Source organism: Natator depressus, chromosome 2, assembly GCF_965152275.1.
Source record: "Natator depressus isolate rNatDep1 chromosome 2, rNatDep2.hap1, whole genome shotgun sequence".
NCBI lineage: Eukaryota > Metazoa > Chordata > Testudines > Cheloniidae > Natator > Natator depressus.
In genome coordinates this window covers 41,994,377-42,012,282 of record NC_134235.1, presented here as the reverse complement: position 1 = coordinate 42,012,282, position 17,906 = coordinate 41,994,377, and the positions used below count along the sequence as shown (strand labels likewise).

The 17,906-nt window shown below is 41.2% G+C and overlaps 1 protein-coding gene across 1 annotated transcript in view; it reads left to right on the top strand.

Annotated features, from left to right (window-relative positions):
* Positions 1-17,906, top strand: part of LOC141981320 (neural-cadherin-like) — a 56,602-nt gene that overhangs the window by 27,399 nt on the left and 11,297 nt on the right. The window contains exons 14-25 of the mRNA XM_074943003.1: positions 582-768; positions 1,020-1,163; positions 2,473-2,756; positions 3,726-5,343; positions 9,121-9,214; positions 11,719-11,903; positions 12,495-12,727; positions 13,904-14,181; positions 15,738-15,952; positions 16,363-16,490; positions 17,483-17,610; positions 17,747-17,870. Coding sequence (XP_074799104.1) covers positions 582-768; positions 1,020-1,163; positions 2,473-2,756; positions 3,726-5,343; positions 9,121-9,214; positions 11,719-11,903; positions 12,495-12,727; positions 13,904-14,181; positions 15,738-15,952; positions 16,363-16,490; positions 17,483-17,610; positions 17,747-17,870 — 3,618 coding nt within the window. The remainder of the gene's footprint in view (positions 1-581; positions 769-1,019; positions 1,164-2,472; positions 2,757-3,725; positions 5,344-9,120; positions 9,215-11,718; positions 11,904-12,494; positions 12,728-13,903; positions 14,182-15,737; positions 15,953-16,362; positions 16,491-17,482; positions 17,611-17,746; positions 17,871-17,906) is intronic.

Genomic DNA, 17,906 nt, shown 5'->3' with positions numbered 1-17,906 from the left:
TCAAATACAAACAGGCAAGCAGCATTGTGAAGTGCTGCTCACCCTTTTCTGCCCCATTCATTACCCCCTCCCCAAAATCCACAGCATGGCTCTTGTTAGAGAACTTTGACTCTCAGCGTGTTATCATTTTGTAACTTACAAACCTGCCATAAGCTGTCACTGAAAAACTGTGTAGCAAATATTGTATATAGAACTGGTGGGAAAATGTGTGGGGATTTTTCCTTTCAAAAAAATTTACTTTTCGTCATAGAACTGAAAATTTTCAGCTGAAAAGTTTTTGGTTTTCAAAGTTTCTGTGAAATATGTGGTTTAATCTAAGCTCAGTTTTCCTTTGGAAAACTTTGATGGAAATTTTTTTGACCAGTCCTAATTGTATATTACCAGGAACATCGGGGTTATTTTACATAAGCATTCTAACTTTGTTGTCAAACTGAGTGAAGGCCTCAAGAACAGTCTGTTCACTCAAGAGCCTCTTCAGATATTATTTTGCAGACAGTTTGAAAGGGCTCAGGAAGGATGGGGAAACAGCACTCGCATGAAATGGTATGCATGGAACCTCACATACAATTTCTGAACTTCAGGTTCAATATTCAATATTGGAAGACCCTAGTGAAGACTACCGGTTCTTCATCATTGATCCTGAGACAGGAATTATTTCCACCAAAGCATCTTTTGACAGAGAGAAGAGAGGCTCTTATTTAATTGAAGTTCAGTCTCAGGATTCTGCAGAGTCTGCGCGACCTGGTGTTTATGGGCAGCCCAACACAGGTAAGCATAACGGCTCAGATACCAGGTCAGAAAGGGTTCCACTGCCATTGGTAGAAGTGGAGTTTTTCATGGAATGTCGGAGTGGGTTACACAGACAAGATGGGTGAGGTAATATCTTTTATTGGACCAACTTTTGTGGGTGAGAGAGACAAGTCTTCGAGCTTTGCACAGAGCTTTTCTTCAGGGGTAGGTTAGGCCATCCCACAAGTAACTTTATGTCTCGTCTCCGTAATCTAAATTTTCATTTTCAGATACAGCATATGTGAAGATTTTTGTCAGTGATGTCAATGACAATGCTCCAGCTTTCCCTCACCCAGTATATGAAATCAGTATAGAGGAGGACAAGGAAGTTGGATGTGTTGTTGTGACAGCAACAGCAAATGATGAAGATGAAGGTGTGTAAACATACTTCTCCTATATTTTTCAGTGCTTTTGAGTAATGCAGAGTCCACCATAATAATGGTTTCTCTTGTGAGCTAATGATTTTCTGTTTTAATCCTGTGATTGATTGTATTTAGGAGAAATTTTAAATGGATTTCAATAGTTTGGAGAGGAGAAGAATCTCTGTGGCTTAAATGTGTCAAGAACTCTTAGTAATCTACTCAAGTTTCCACTTTGTAGAATAACAATATGCTAGTGATCCTTTTATTTTAGAACAACAGACATTTAAATCCTCACAATTCTTCTATTTGGTGGTGATGTGCTAAATGCCCCTCTTAGTCTGGTTGGTGGAGGAGAAAGGAGAGAACTTGGAGCATACTGCTGGCGTTGAGAATTTGAAAAAAAACAAATCCACAACTTGTTAGTCACTTTGATAGGTGGGTTACTACTGGGGCCTAACTCTCATGTTCAAACATCTGAAATATAGTGGGTTTTTTTCTGACTCCTATCAGTTGCTGCTCATGTCACTTCAATAGCATATGGGTAAGACATTTCATAATAAATTAAAAGGTTGAAAATGTTTCCCCCCCTCTCTATTAAGAGCTTACATATTCTATATGGAAAATGATTCTTTGCCCCTGTGCTAAATGGAGTGAACTTGATTTTAACGATCAAAACAGCTTCAGTGTATCAAGTATCTTGTCATGTTTCTTCCTTTTTTCCTTTTCAAAGAACAATAGCTTATCACTTTCTCAAGTTTCCAAACACTTTGCAGCAATGCAAAAGAAAATAACTAGGATTGTATGGATGGAATATATTTTGAAAACAAATGGTCTTTTGAAACCTTGTTGTTCTTTTGAGATTTTGGCACCACCTGGTGGTAAAAATAAAATGAGTGTGTAGTAACAACAGATGTTTGGGTTTAACACGCGGGGGGGGGAACTATTAGACAAAAATAGCGTCTAGTCTTTAATAACACTACATTATTTCAGTATCAGCAAATGAATGCACATTAGACGTGTAGGGCTAACTTCTACTTGCAAACTACGCTTGTACATATAACTGTGCATACAAACACAGAACTCTGCAGTTATTTGTTTCTTTCTGTCTTACTCACACTTTCACATACACGTTTCTGACTACAGTTACTTTTTTGTTAAGGCATAATACAACTGCTTGTCTCTTGAAAATTTTGGCCTATTGCGTGCAAGTCAAACTACGCATCCCATTAATAAATGTCTGCTGCGGCTTTACTGCGTGCTTTGAGAAGTATGGTATGGAATTCTGTACTAACAGTAAGTAAACATTTGCTGTTTCATACAGGTGCAAATGCCAAACTGAGGTATCAGATTACATCAGGAAATGTGAAAGGAGCTTTTGATGTTGAACCCGAAGTGGGAACCATCTTCATTACTCAGTGTCTGGACTATGAACAAGAGCAGCGTTATGAGCTCCGGCTTGTAGCCTCTGATGGGAAGTGGGAGAATCACACGCTCATTGCCATCAGTGTAATCAATAAGAATGACGAAGCTCCAGTGTTCACTAACAATGAGTACCATGACAGCGTCTTGGAGGAACTTACAGATCTGCCTGTTGTGGTTCTAAAGGTAAATCAGTTTGCATGAAACAGAGAGATGGGTTTTTTGAGGGTAAATCAAACTTTTATTCATGCATAAGTACATCAGTTACTGAGAGCCAGATCTCATCAGAAGAGGGTGAACCCTGACACCTGGAATCTGTAAGATTCTGGTATCCTTCTGTCTTCCATGTTTTCCAGCTATCTACATTCTTTTTATAGAACAGATTAAACAAAAGATATGTGGTGGCTGGAATTGGGTAATAAACGTAGTTACTGGCCAGTATAAATGTAAACAAACCTACTGATCCATGGTAAGAAAAGTGCAAAGGGAAGATAGACTTGTGGTTGAGACATGGGACTGAAAGTCAGAAGATCAGCTTTCTCTTCTCAACTGTCACAGGCTTCCTTTGTGACCTCAGGCAGATTACTTACTCTTGTCGCTGACTTCATTTCCATATCTGTAAAATGGGGATACATACCTACTTTACTGGGGTGTTCATCAGTATTTGCAAGGTTCTTTGAGAGCTCTGGGTGAGAAGACGCTATGGAAGTGCCAAGGATATAGGTGGTGATTTCCCCATCAGAGGAGTATAAGGAAGAGAAGACCCAAACTCTGACCAGTTTCTAACCCCTCCTGTCTGTTCCTATGAATCAATTTCTGTTTGCTCCTCTGGTTCAACTTCCACAGGATCTCACTGCAAATACTTGTTCAGCTGATTTTTACTATTACTTCCACCTAGCTTTTCCTGTATATTTTCCCCACTCTTCCCAAATGCACTAGCATGCAGAATGCATTAGTCTCCCTAAACACAATCAGCTTATTTCTCCAGCCCAGCTATAACCTTTGCAGAAAGACCCAAATGACTCAAGCCAACTGATGCTTACTCTTAACTGTTAACATACAGGGGCATGTTCTTTGGTAGGCCTCCATAGTACTGCAGCTTGCAGTAGAATTTCCAGTTTTCTCTCTCTCACCTCTTCCTGTGGTTTGTTCTAGGTTTCTGCAACTGACCCTGATCAAGAAGCTGACCAGAGTGCCCTTTGCTACTCTTTACATGGACACGGGGCCAATAGTGAGTTCTGCATCAACGAGTACACAGGAGAGATCTATGCAAACAAAAAGCTAGACCGTGAAAAGCGATCCATATGGCGCTTTCTTGTCCTTGCTACAGATGAAAATGGAGAGGGACTAACTGGCTTTGCAGATGTAATCATAGAGGTCAGAGATGTGAATGACAACCCACCTCTTTTCCTTTGCATGTCAGAGGGCTGCTTCATGGGGCAGGTTCCTGAAGATTCCCCAGCAGACACCACTGTAATGGAAATGAATGCCGTAGACCTTGATGACCCCAAAGCTGGGAAGAATGCAGTATTAACTTACAGAATTATTCAAAATGTCCAAAATGAAATCAACCTCAACTTGTTTTCAATCAACCCGGTTACGGGCACCATCTGTACTGTGCTCGGATCCTTGGACCGGGAGAAGGAAGAGAAGTATCTGGTGGTGGTTGAAGGAAGGGATGGAGGCGGGCTCACTGGGACAGGCACCGCTACCATTTTGGTGTCTGATATAAATGACCACGCTCCAGTCTTTACACGGAAGATGTATACGGCTTTTGTCTCTGAAAATGCAAGTATCAACACTGAGGTCGCAATGGTAGCTGCTACTGACAGAGATGAGGGAGAAAATGCTGTGGTGACATTCAGTATCCTCGATGGGGATGATGATCGTAAATTCTCCATAGAGACAGATAAAATCAACAGACGTGGGGCTATTCGGTTGCGGAAACACCTAGACTTTGAGAAACCTCATGAGAGGGTGTTTAACCTGACCGTGAAAGCTGAAGACACCGATTTCTTCAGCATTGCTCACTGTGTTGTCTATGTGGAGGATTCCAATGACCACGCCCCTGTGTTTTATCCCCCGTTCTATGAAGTGATGGCTCTGGCTGAAGATGTGCCTCTCGGCACTAAAGTTGTGCAGGTTTCTGCTGTTGATTTAGATTCGGGGCTGAATGGAAGGTTTTTGTATCACCTGATAAACAGGTCTAACCCAAGTGGGCAGTTCTCCGTGGGTAATGATGGTTGGGTTGTAGTTGCAGGATTGCTGGATCATGAGGCTGTGACACAGCACCACCTTGTGGTCATAGCCACTGATATGGGACAACCTCGGCTGACCGGCAGTGCCACTGTTCTTGTGACTCTGCAGGATGTGAATGACAACGGGCCAGAGTTTGAGGCTCAGTATAACCCAGTCGTCTGGGAAAACACTGCTTCGCCGCAAATTGTCCAAATGAACGAGACTTCTACTTTGTTATATGCTAGAGACAGAGACACTGCTGCTAATGGAGGGCCTTTCTCCTTTCACTTACTCAGCAACTTTGGCAGCGTAACTTACTTTAACTTGCAGGATTTCAGCAATGGAAGTGCACTGCTCACTGCACTGCATACCTTTGACAGAGAAGTGCACAAGGTGTTTTACCTGCCCATTCTGATTACTGACAGCGGGACTCCTCCTATGAGCTCAACCAACACATTAACTGTTAATATTGGGGACCGAAATGATCATCCTCATTCTGCTGGCTACATGGAATGCCTCATCTACTGCTATGATGGTAATTGATTTGGAGCTTATTTCACTGGGCTATACTCAGACCATGAGCAGCAGGCGTGCGATTCAAAGAGATCTGTTCCATTCCACAAGAGCTGCTTTCCACGCTACATTAGCATGTTGGTGGGGAATGCAGCTCTGTCAAAAGGTTGATTAGAACTGAAACTTGGTGTGTAAGGTCTGGTCCCAGGGGTTGGAGTTAATTGGTGTGTGGAGGAGATTGAATTTGGGGTTGAAGGAGGGTAATTGGCTTCTACCTTACGTACACTTCTATAAAACTTAAATAAATGGTTTTCAGATGCTATTTGGTTTCCCTTTAATTACGAAATAGCTTGACTTATTTTATACTGATGTTGTTCATTTAATAATGTTGTCAAGGGCTGTGATCTGGATTCAAGTCTGAATACCCTGAGAGAGTGCTTGAAATTTGAGGTTAAACTAATCTGGCATATTGTCTAGTTAATGTTTTAAATGTGAACCCGAATATGAACCATCTGTGCCCTTTGAAAAGTTAATGCAAGCCTTGAACTGCCCAAAAATAGAAATGGAAAAAATCTTCTGTGCTGCTGTTTTTTGTGCCCTCCTTCGCTCATTGCAGCCATCATGAGGCAGGGCACCTTCCCTGACCCTCAGCTCCCCACTCCCTGATGATCTCTTGCAGTCCCCAGTCTCCTTACATAAGCCCCAAAGCAGAGTAAACTATATAAATAAGTTATGTTGTAACTGTGGGGCTTGCATCTGTGTGGTGTTGAACTCCTCCGCCCCAAATCCCACCTTGTTCCTCTGGTCACATGGCATACCCTCTAACTAGTGTTTCTGATCAGGAGGAATTTGACTTCTCTTCCTAGTAGCGCTGTCGATTAATCACAGTTACCTCACAGGCGATTAACTCAAAAAATTTAATCTCGATTAAAAAAATTAATCACCGTTTTAATCGCACTGTTAAACAAGTGACTACCAATTGAAATTTATTAAATATTTTGGATGTTGTTCTACATTTTCATATATATCTTATATTCTGTGTTGTCATTGAAATCAAAGTGTATATTTTGATTACAAATATTTGCACTGTAAAAATGATAAACAAAAGAAATAGTATTTTTCAATTCATCTCATACAAGTACTGTAGTGCAATCTCTATGTCCTGAAAGTGCAACTTCCAAATGTAGATTTTTTTTTTGTTACATAACAAAGTAAAACTTCAGAGGCTACAAGTCCACTCAGTCCTACTTCTTGTTCAGCCAATCGCTAAGACAAAAAAGTTTGTTTACCTTTATAGGAGATAATGCTGCCCTTTTCTTATTTACAATGTCACCAGAAATTGAGAACAGGCATTTACATGGCACTTTTGTAGCCGGCATTGCAAGGCATTTAGGTGCCAGATATGCTAAACATTCGTATGCCCCTTCATGCTTCAGCCACCATTCCAGAGGACATGCTTCCATGCTGATGACGCTTGTTAAAAAAAATTAATGCATTAATTAAATTTGTGACTGAATTGCATGTCCCCTGCTCTGTTTTACCTGCATTCTGCCATATATTTCATGTAACGGCAGCCTTGGATGATGACCAAGCACATGTTGTTGTTTGTTTTGAAGAACACTTTCACTGCAGATTTGACAAAATGCAAAGAATGTATCAATGTGAGTTTTGTAAAGATCGCTACAGCACTCGACCCAAGATTTAGGAATCTGAAGTGCCTTCCAAAATCTGAGAGGGATGAGGTAGGGAGCATGCTTTCAGAAGTCTTAAAAGAGCAATACTCTGATGCAGAAACTATAGAACCCAAACCACCAAAATAGAAAATCAACCTTCTGCTGGTGGCATCTGACTCAGATAATGAAAATGAACATGCATCAGTCTGCACTGCTTTGGATGGTTTTTGAGCAGAACCCATTATCAACATGGATGCATGTCCCCTGGAATGGTAGTTGAAGCATGCGCATCTGGCACGTAAATATCTTGCGATGCGGGCTACAACAATGCCATGAGAATGCCTGTTCTCGCTTTCAGGTGACATTGTAAACAAGAAGCACGCAGCATTGTCTCTTGCAAATGTAAATAAACTTGTTTGTCTGAGCGATTGGCTGAACAAGAAGCAGGACTGAGTGGACTTGCAAGCTCTTAAAATTTTACATTGTTTTATTTTTGAATGCAGTATTTTTGTAAATAATTCTATATTTGTAAGTTCAACTTTCAAGATAGAGATTGCATTACAGTACTTGTATTAGGTGAATTGAAAAATACTATTTCTTTTGTCTTTTTGCAAACACTTTGTAATCAAAAATAAATATAAAGTGAGCACCGTACACTTTGTATTCTATGTTGTAATTGAAATCAATATATTTGAAAATGTAGAAAACATCCAAAAAATTTCAAATAAATGGTATTCTATTATTGTTTAACTGTGCAATTAATTGTGATTGATTTTTTTAATCGCTTGACAGCCCTACTTCCTAGGTATACTGTAGTAGAGCTGACATGATGATATGTTATAAGATGTGTATATATAGACAGTGCCAGTGTATTGGACAGCTATTCTAATTGACGTGTGCTTGTTTATAAGGTTTAGTTTGATGTATAGAGTGAAATTTTGTGTGGCTGCTATTTGCACAAAAGGCCTTCGTCATTGTTGGCAGTCTTCAAGGGTCCGTTCTTGAACTGCAATGTTGGAACATTGGATAACTTATTTCCAGTGAATTTTGGACACCACTTTGCTGTACTTCACAAGTACACAAGCTGTACTTTGCTGTTTTATCAACTCCTGTGAACTTAAATGAGGGGCTTATTTGTCTTAAGTCTATTTAAATAAAAAAGACATACATACATTGAGGCTGTGACACATGATAAAGTAAGGAAGGCTTTACATTTCATGTTGCCTCTTGTGTTCAGGTACTCCAGGGGTTTAACATCAATATATAATATTATGTCCTATATAATGGCTATTGCAAAATATATTTTATCAAATAACTACTGTTACAGTTACAGGGCTAGCTGCACCTCTGGCTCCTATCTCGTTTCTCTGAGTGCACCACCTCAGGTGTTGGGCTCTGGGTCTTTACCTATCTCAGGGCTCAGTTTTACAGTGCTCCCACTCTTAGACTGGGGTACAGTACCCTGTGTATCCACCATTCTTATCCCCCAAGCCAAACTGAGTTTAGACACCTGCGGTTCTTCTCTTTGGGAGCCTGTGACAGTGGTCTTCAGTGCTTGAAGAAGGCTGTTCTGTCAGAAGTATTAGCAGTAGTAACACTTCAAGAGAAAACAAGATATTTAAAACGTTCTACATTTCCTTCTGTCTTACCATCTCCTGATGGTGACCTAGGCAGGGCTAACTTCTTCACCGGGGTTCTGTCTCAATTAATGCCCCATTCTTAAGTATCCTTTTTAATCCAGCCAGAGTTCTTTTAAACTTCTGTGTTCACGGGTCTTTTCCTGTTCTGGTTCAAACCAATTTTGCAGGCTGGCTGGAGACAGGCAGAGTCATCAAAGCTAATAGTTCAGAGGTGGCTTATCCTGAGCCCTTCTTTTCTTTCCTGCCTGTTTTTCTGGACAGCCTGAGTTAAACCAATATCCCCATATAGAAAACACCCCAATAACTAGGCCAACGTACAGTATTCATAAATCATTACAGAGCTGCCTTTAATTCCATCTCAAGTACTGACAGAGATTTTAGAGTTAAGGAAAGCCAGCAAAATTATAATCGGATGTTTGTTTATATACGTGTGTATAAATGTCAGATACTTTTTAGTTATGTCATTCATATGTTTAATTATGATAGGTATCTTACCCACAACTGTACTGGGCCAAGTTCACGCACCAGACAACGATGACTGGGATCACAAGACCTATCAATTTGAAGGAAAAGCATCAAGGTATTTTAAAAATAAAATAATGACCTGACAAAATGGATGACAATATTTTTTTTAAATAGAAAGAAAATATTTTCTCTTTCTCTGAGAACTCACATGCCAGAGTGTATTGTGTGTACTCTAATTTGTGTGCACACAAATTAATCTCCAAACACCTTTCCTACATAGGAAGCCACATTATACACAGTCATATGAGCAGCTCCAGTTTGTTCCCTAGTCAGTTGTTGCCTAGGCCAGCAAATTCTGAGATGAAATGCTCATCTCCTGACAAGCAGAGTGCCTTTAATCACTCCACAGGCAACCAGAAGCCTCACTGGCCAATTAAGGAGTTGCATTTGTATATTCAGAGGTGAGTTGGGATTCCTTCATCCTTTTTCAGAAGGATTGTGGCTGCAACGTGGGATTTTGGTGAGGGAAAGGGGGAAGTGTAATAATTTCAGGAGTAATTGCATATTGCCAGAAACAGGGGCACAGCTGCTGGATCAGGACATTTCATTAGCAGCGGTTATCTTCGGCCTTCGTGACAACTTTGGATCCCACTCTGTCAAGAGCCCTGTACTATGCACAGACGCCTGACTAATGAGTTGGAATGCCATCCCATAGTCCCTGTGTACAGTCTTATCCAATGCCAGTGCCATTGGTCCACAGCATAAATACAGTTCCCTAACACCCTGCTCCACCCCTGGAGAAGTGGTGTTTTGGTGCCCGCACTTTGTTTTTGAGGGCCTGTCTACACTGGGAGCTTTTGCATCTGTGTAGCTAGATTGATGAGGTTTGCACCAGTGCAGAACAGAGGTGACTTGCAACAGTGCAACTTGGCTGTTTTGGCAGAGGGGAGCTGCACCAATGCAAGTCACTTTTTTTCATACCAGTGCATCTATACTAGGGGTTTGCACTCATACGGCTACATCAGTCTAGTGACATAGTGCAAAGTCCTCAGTGCAGAATGAGATCTTTGATCCATAGGGAAAGGTAAACAGAGGCAGGCCATGGTACTTGTTATTTGGGGGTGTGCACTGCAGCCTGAGGGTGGTAGTCTGCGAGCAGCTAGGAGGTAGCATAATTTTTTTTTATTTTAATGAAGCTGCTGCCGAATCTAGGCATCTTGCTATAGAATTTAGGTCTACTTTGCTATAGAATACGCAGATTTTTGACTATGGCCTTGTGGACACACTAAGGGCTCAATTCTGCACTGCATCTGAGCTCTGTTTAGAAGCAGTGGAAAGGAGATGACTCCCCGACTCTGTGCCACCCAGTCCCAGACGGAGTTAGAACAACTTGGAGTCCTGCTTTAGTTTATGCCACTCTTTTGGGGTTTCTAAGGGCCTTGCACCAATGGAGGAGAAGCGTAACCAGGGCCGGCTCTAGGCACCAGCAAAGCAAGCCCGTGTTTGGGGCGGCACAGTTCCAGGGGCGGCGTTCCGGCCACCCCCCCCTTTTTTTTTTTTTTTTTTTTCCTTCCCAGGCCCGCTCAGTCAACCAATAAGCCCCTGCATGGGGCGGGGCGGCGGGCTCAGCGCGGGGGTCCCGGCCCAGGGGCAGTCCCTGCCTTGGCCCCCTGCTGCCGGGGGAACAGGGAAATGCAGCTCCTCCCCCCCGCCCACCCCTGCCTCACATGTCACAAGTGGTGGAGGAGCCGGAGCCGAGTGGAGCAGAGCCCGGGATCGGGGCAGGACCCATGGCCAGTAAGGGACCCGCTGCCCCGGACGGCTGGGCAGGTGCCCCTGTTCCGCCCCCCAGGCCACTCTGTCAGTTACCGTCCCCTCTGCGGGGGTGGGGCTGGGTTTGAGATCAGGCTAGGGGCCCACAGGCGGGATGTACAGCCTCGAGCACCTCACTCCAAACACTGCTATAGCATTACGCATTCTTTTAACGTTACCAGTATCAGTGGCTTCTAGTGAGCACAGTTTCTCAAAACTGAAATTACTAAAAAATTATTTGAGGTCCATCATGTCTCAGAATCGTTTGTCAGGACTCGCATTAATTTCAATTGAAAGTACCATTGCAAAAAATTTAGATTAAAAACCAGTTCAGTTCATATAAATTCTTTTAATTTATGAGAAACTGGGTGCACCGGAAGACACTAACATTTTTCATTACAATATATAGTTGAACCCAAACTGTTTGTAATTGTGATTTTATTAAAATTAAATGAGTACACTAGTAGGAAATTGTTTTATTTCACTAACTGCACATTCTCTATTTTCATTTAAAAAAAATTTAAATTGTCAAAAACAAAACAAAACAAAAATTGGAAAGTGCAAACGTGTAAAAGCCTAAAAAAGGGTGGGGGGGGGGTTGCTTGGGGCTGCAAAAAACTTATAGCCGGCCCTGAGTGTAACATAGTTCTGCTCCACCCTGGTTCCTCGCTCTTCTTTCACCAGAGGTGAGGGGATAGATCTGTTATGTCTGTCAGCTTTACACCAGGGGAATTCTCCACAAAATCTGGTCTTGCTGTGAATAGAAATTATTCTTTGCCTTTTCTTTTCAAATAATTTCTGTTGCAGGTACTTTATCCTCAATGATAACTCAGGTTTTCTGACTATTAAAGAAGGTACCCCAACAGGAACTTACAATGTAAGAGTGAAAGTTACTGATGGTATCTGGCCAGATGTGGTCTCGACAGTAAAGGTGGTTGTGAAGGAAATCAAAGATGATGCCATCCGTAATGCTGGGTCTATACGAATAAATGGTAAAATAATGTATTTTTGTGTCTGCAGTATTTCAGCTGCCCCCTTTATGTTAGTGCTGGGTAACTTTGACCTCTTATTAGTCTGCTTAATTATTAGATATCTGTGTTGAATATGCTTAATATTCCTCTAAGTAGAGATCTGAAAAATGTACACACGTACTCTGCTCTGTTTTCTTTTTCCTCTGATACATAGAGGGGGGTCAGAAGACACTGCAATAAATGTTGCATTCTACGGTAAAACAAAGATGAGTTCCACACTGACAGTGCAACCACGTATTTATATTGCAAATAGAATTTGTTTGAGTAACTCTAGTAAAAAAAAAATCCTTCTAAAGATATTCCTGATTTAAAGAGAATTAAAATAAACGTAATGACTGAATAAATAAGCCCCCGCAGTGCAAACCATTGAGCAGAAACCAGTATGAAAAATTTCAGAGCCCAAAGGTAAAAAGTCTCTCAGTGCCAAGAGAATGGAGTCAGATGTGCAAACTTAACTATTTTGGTCTCTGCTGCTCCCATTATAATTGAACGTCATATGATTGTCCTCAATCTCAAAGTTGAGTGTGTTGTTTTTTAAATTGTTTGTTACAGATATCACTGCAGAGGATTTTATATCTCAGTCTTCTGAGAGAGAAAGTAAATACAACCAAATGAAGAAACTACTTTCAGAAATCATACCAGCTCAACTTGAAAATATCCACATTTTCAGTGTCTTGAATAACCCAGGTCAAACCCGAGGCGTTGATGTTTGGTTTACAGTTTCTGGACCACCATATTATAAAGCAGAAAAACTTAACGGCAATGTGGCAGTGTCTAAAGCACGGGTATGTGGCTTTCAACTCATTGAGTTAATTAAAATCTTGCATCTATAATCTAGTGAAAATGTTGGCACAGAATCATTGATTTTTTTTTGAGAGAGAGAGAGAGAGAGAGAAAGATTGTGTGTTACAATATTTGAGCAAAAAATTTCTTTATTAGTTTAGCCAAAAGTTTCAGATATAGGTGCTTAAAGTTCAGACCCATAATCCATATTTAGGCATCCAAATAGTATGACCTAATTTTCAGAGTTGCAGACATTGATGGGAGCTGAGGGTGTTCAGCACATCTGAATGTCAAACCACTCCTTTACTTGCATAACTTTAGGCACCCAAATTTGAATATTTTGCCTTTGGAATACTGTACTTCCTTTAGGAGTATGTGTCTCTGAACACGTATCTTCTACAGAGACTATGAAATCCTCCATAAGTGATGCATATGGTTGGTTTTTTATGCACACGGTTCCTGGTGTTCTGCTTTATTTCCTCGGCCCATGTATTGAAATGTTCCGTAACTAGAATGCACAAAATTACTCAGTCAAAAGATCCATCTTTCTACAATAAGAAAGCAGAGTGGTAAAATAACCTTTTCCCTTCAGAGAAAAATGTGAGCTGAAAATTAAACGCACCAAATCACTCCTTCAAATAAAATCTAATAAGCAGCTAAGTGACTTGATATGTTGGGAGCATGCGCCTTGGCAATGCAACATGGACTGGAACCTCTTGCTATCAGGCTATTTACTGTTGTTGCCCTTTACAACTACTTAATCTCAGTCTGATTTTAGAGAGCAAGTGTCCAGGGCGCAAAGAGAGAGAGAGAGTATTTGGGATCTTTTGTTATCAGAGCTGAATAAAATTACTCAGCTAAAAAAAAAAAAAAAGTGAAATTCTTCACAAATTATTTAATAAATTCTCAATCAGTTCAAGCTAAAACAGTCCCAGTAAGGAAGCAGGGGACTGAATGGAGACTACAATGAAGCTACCCTTTCATGGCTAGTGGTGGGGTCTGTAGGCAGGTTAATGGCGCACCGGCAGGGACACTCACGCTGCTACTGCTCAGGCTCCACCTGTTCTGTGGATAAATCAGATTTTGGTTTCCCACAGCTGTGATTCTCATACTGTCTTCAGCATTAAGCTTCTTCCCACGGGAAAAGGCAGATTAATAAAACTAACTTTCTTTTCCAGCTGGAAATCATCTTGGATATAAGGATCACCCAGATTGGCATAGATGAGTGTGTGACTGCAAACTGCACTCATAGCACTGGATGTGTCAGCAGGTACAATTATAGTCACGTCCCCACAATAATTACTGCTGGAAGTGTCTCACTGGCATCTGTGATGGTCCTGAATAGTGCCCAGTGCACCTGTGCAGCTAGAGAAAGCCAGCATCTCTTCTGCTCCTCATACCGGACAAACCCATGTCTCAATGGTGGCACGTGTATAGACACTGACTTGGGCTACAGGTTAGTAAAACTTTTCATGCTGCTCAGAACTTCTTCTAACTCGAAATGGGTGAGAAAGGGGCTCAGAGAAGCAAATCAACATTCATCACTTCTCAAAAGGCAGATCTGGCTGGATATACTTGATTTTGTTCTTACGAACAGATTTCTCACCTTGCTGATGGCTACTTAGGATCATCATCATCCTCAAAAGGCAGAAAGCATGCAAGTTGCACTGGCCTCCCTTAACTTGGAGGTCTGAGAAGCTCATGTTTGTGCAATCTAGATGCATTTTATTAGTCAGTCATTTCAACCAGTACCACAGCATGTCACTTACAGACTCTCTCACAGGCACAAACTCCTCGCTTTCCATGTTATTTTCTTTTAATTACTAAACTTTAATACCCAGCATATTGTCAAACATGGAAGTGAGGAAAGAGTAATACACACACATACCTTGATCCCAAAGTGTGTGTGCAGATTTATATCACCCCCCACTTACATTTAGCTATCTATGTGGTGGAAAGGCAGCAGCAACTGCCCAATAGTTCTCTCTCCCTCTGCGTGACAGTGCAAATCAAGGTATCTAACTGAACCTGCAGAGACCCTGTCCATGGTAAAGCCCACATCCAATGCCAATATGCTGCTCAAATGTATTAAACATAGAACAATCTTGCTACAGAGGAACATAGTTTTTTCATAGCCTCCTGCCATTATCATTCACTCACATCAGAGACTTGGACCATGGATAGATCCTTCCCCACCTCATTTCCTTTGTTGTCATTTGTAGGGGTTTGCCCTTTGCCCCACCTGTCTCTTCAGGTACTGTAGTGTATAGGAACTGAATAGTACAACAGATGCTCAATCTTCTTCTCTTCCATTATACTTCTTTCCCATTAACAACCCTTCCACTATCTGTATTCCTACTATTCCTATTGAAATCTCTTGAGCCTCCATGGAAAAAAAAGCTCTTCACATCTGTTTTTGTAATATAAATAAAGCAGATATAATTAAATATTTCAAAACCAGTGAGCCTGCCATCACCCTAGTGGCTTGTAAGTTGTATCCCTTTCCCTGCTTCATTCATCTGTTTTGCCTGTTTAGATTGTAAGCTCTTGAGAGAAGGGATTCTCATCCTGTGTGTATAGCATCCAGCAGATTTGAGGTACTACACTAATATATACACAATAATCCACAAATCCGATAACTAGTAAGATATCCTCTCTCTCTCCCTCTGAGTGATATTAAAGAGTTAACAGGAGGGTATTGTGAGGTCTTATATATTACGATGGTTTAACTATTTTTTCACAAAAAATCCTTTATGTACATAACATGAAGTATTACCTAAAGCTAAACTGTGCTTGTAAAAATAAATGAACTAAGTACAGTTTGATGCATAAGCTTTGATTGTGATTATTCACTTGTTTGTTCTCCACGTGGTGATCTGCAGTGTCTCCCCCACTCATTAGTGTGAGTTAGCATGGTTTGTGCTGTATATTAAGGATCATTTCCTTAAGGGTTATATTCTGAGTTTTCAGCATAGAGAAAAAACAAATTTAAGTTTTTCTTTACTTTTATAGCTGTAAATGCCCTGCAACTTTTGATGGGCCGGAGTGCCAGCAAACAAAACGTACCTTCAGAGGGCATGGTTATGCATGGTTCCCTCCCATCAAGCCTTGCTTTGAGAGCCGTATCTCATTGGAATTTATTACTGACGTGGCTGATGGCCTTCTGTTGTACAATGGACCACTAGCACGTGTTCATCCTGGAGAAGTGGAAGACTTCATTGCTTTAGGTTAAAATCTTTAACAGGTTCACTTTCTGCATGAGTGCATGCATGCATGTACAACTCAGGTTTTTATTTACTGTCTTGTACTTTCTTTGTCTCTTAAAAAAGAGAAAAAAGCATTAAAAAATTTTCTTGGCAAACGAGGAGCATTCAAAACAACTTACCAGCACTTCAAGTTCATTCTATGTACTGTTATTCCTTGCCCTGCAGGCTAAGTGGTTTTAATGCTAGTGAAAAAATGCAGTTTAAAAAGACTCATGATATCTGGGACAGCGCTAATCTGCATCTCATTCCCAGACTAAAAAACTCCTTAAACTGAAACTGAATTGGTAGTTTTTAGTTCATGTGGATTTTAATACTTATGTGGTTGACTTTTGGACAGGAGAAGGCTTCTTCAATAACTGTTTCTTTTCCAGAGCTTTCTGACAGTGTCCCATCCCTGACTCTGAGTCATGGCTCTGGGGTACTCTTCCTGCAGTTGTCTCAGAAAGTTAATGTTGCAGATCGCCACTGGCATAATATAAAAATCATAAGTGATGGAAAGGCAAGTATAAAAACAACCCTTTAAAGCCTTTGGTTCATCTGGATATCATTTCAAGATAAGATTCCTGCTTTTAGAATAATGTCCCCTACCCCACCCCCAATGGCCATGGCATCAGCTTCAGCAGGCATTACAGACTTTCAGCTTTGTCACCCATCCTTTTTATCAGGGAGGCAGCATTGTCTACTGATTATACCACAGGGCTGGGGTAATCTGATTAGTCATATTCCATTCTTGACTTGCTGGAGTGACCTGGGGCAAATTCCTTCATTGCTCTGGGCTGGACTGTGGGCCACCAATTTCAATTATGCCACTTACACAGAGTAAAGTGAAGCTAAAGAGGCTGGAGATTGCACAGAAGAAATTCTTCAATACTGTGGTGATCTCTGCTGTTCTGAAGCTGGTGGAGGTGACTCCACCGCCATCTGTGCTGGAACCTGAGAGAGGGAGAGGGAGGGATCAATGACCAGTTGGCTGAAACTCCTGGAGTCTTGATCAGCCTCTGCTTTTCACTGTACCCACAGCTCTGTTTGGGCACAGGGGAGAATCAAAACTTCTGTGTCTGGTTCTTCATCTATAGCAGGGGTTCTCAAACTGGGGGTCAGGACCCCTCAGGGGGTCACGAGGTTATTACATGTGGGGGGTCGCGAGCTGTCAGCTTCCACCCCAAATCCCGCTTTGCCTCCAGCATTTATAATGGTGTTTAAAATATATTTAAGTGTTTTTAATTTATAAGGGGGGGGGTTGCACTCAGAGGCTTGCGATGTGAAATGGATCATCAGTACAAAAGTTTGAGAACCTCTGATCCATAGAATAGGAATGCTAATGTATAATTACCCACCTCTGAGCTCTGCAGGTAAAAACTCATTATTATGTTAATACATTTTTCCTGAATTTTAACTTGTAGTTAATGGCACTGGCCTGTTGTGTAGGTGCTGAAAAATCTGAAATTAAAAAACAATTTGATCTTTAATGTAATGCATTTTCCACTCTAGAAAGTGCAGCTGATCCTTGACCACTGTGTAAACGTTTCAGTTAAAGATGATGATGGCATCCTTAAGGAAATCTCCCAGATGGATCCGTCTGCATGTGAAATTTCAGAAGAGACTCCAGGAAATGAGAGGTAAAAACAAAACAGATGACACAACCACAAAAGAACCAAGAAAGAAAAGGAAAAACACCAAGTTACTGTTAATTTAGGTTGACCGCTACTAATTCGTTCTTTTTTTCCCCCTCCTCCCCACTGCAAATGCTGGCAGGTTCCTCAATGTTCACCAACCCTTACAGCTGGGTGGAGTTAAGAAGGCCTTGCCATACCGTAATTCACAAAAGCACTTCAAAGGGTTTGTTGGCTGTATACGGAATGTCATCATTGACAGCAAGGTAAAAGTGTCAGGAAGTAGTTCTTTGGGGCAATAT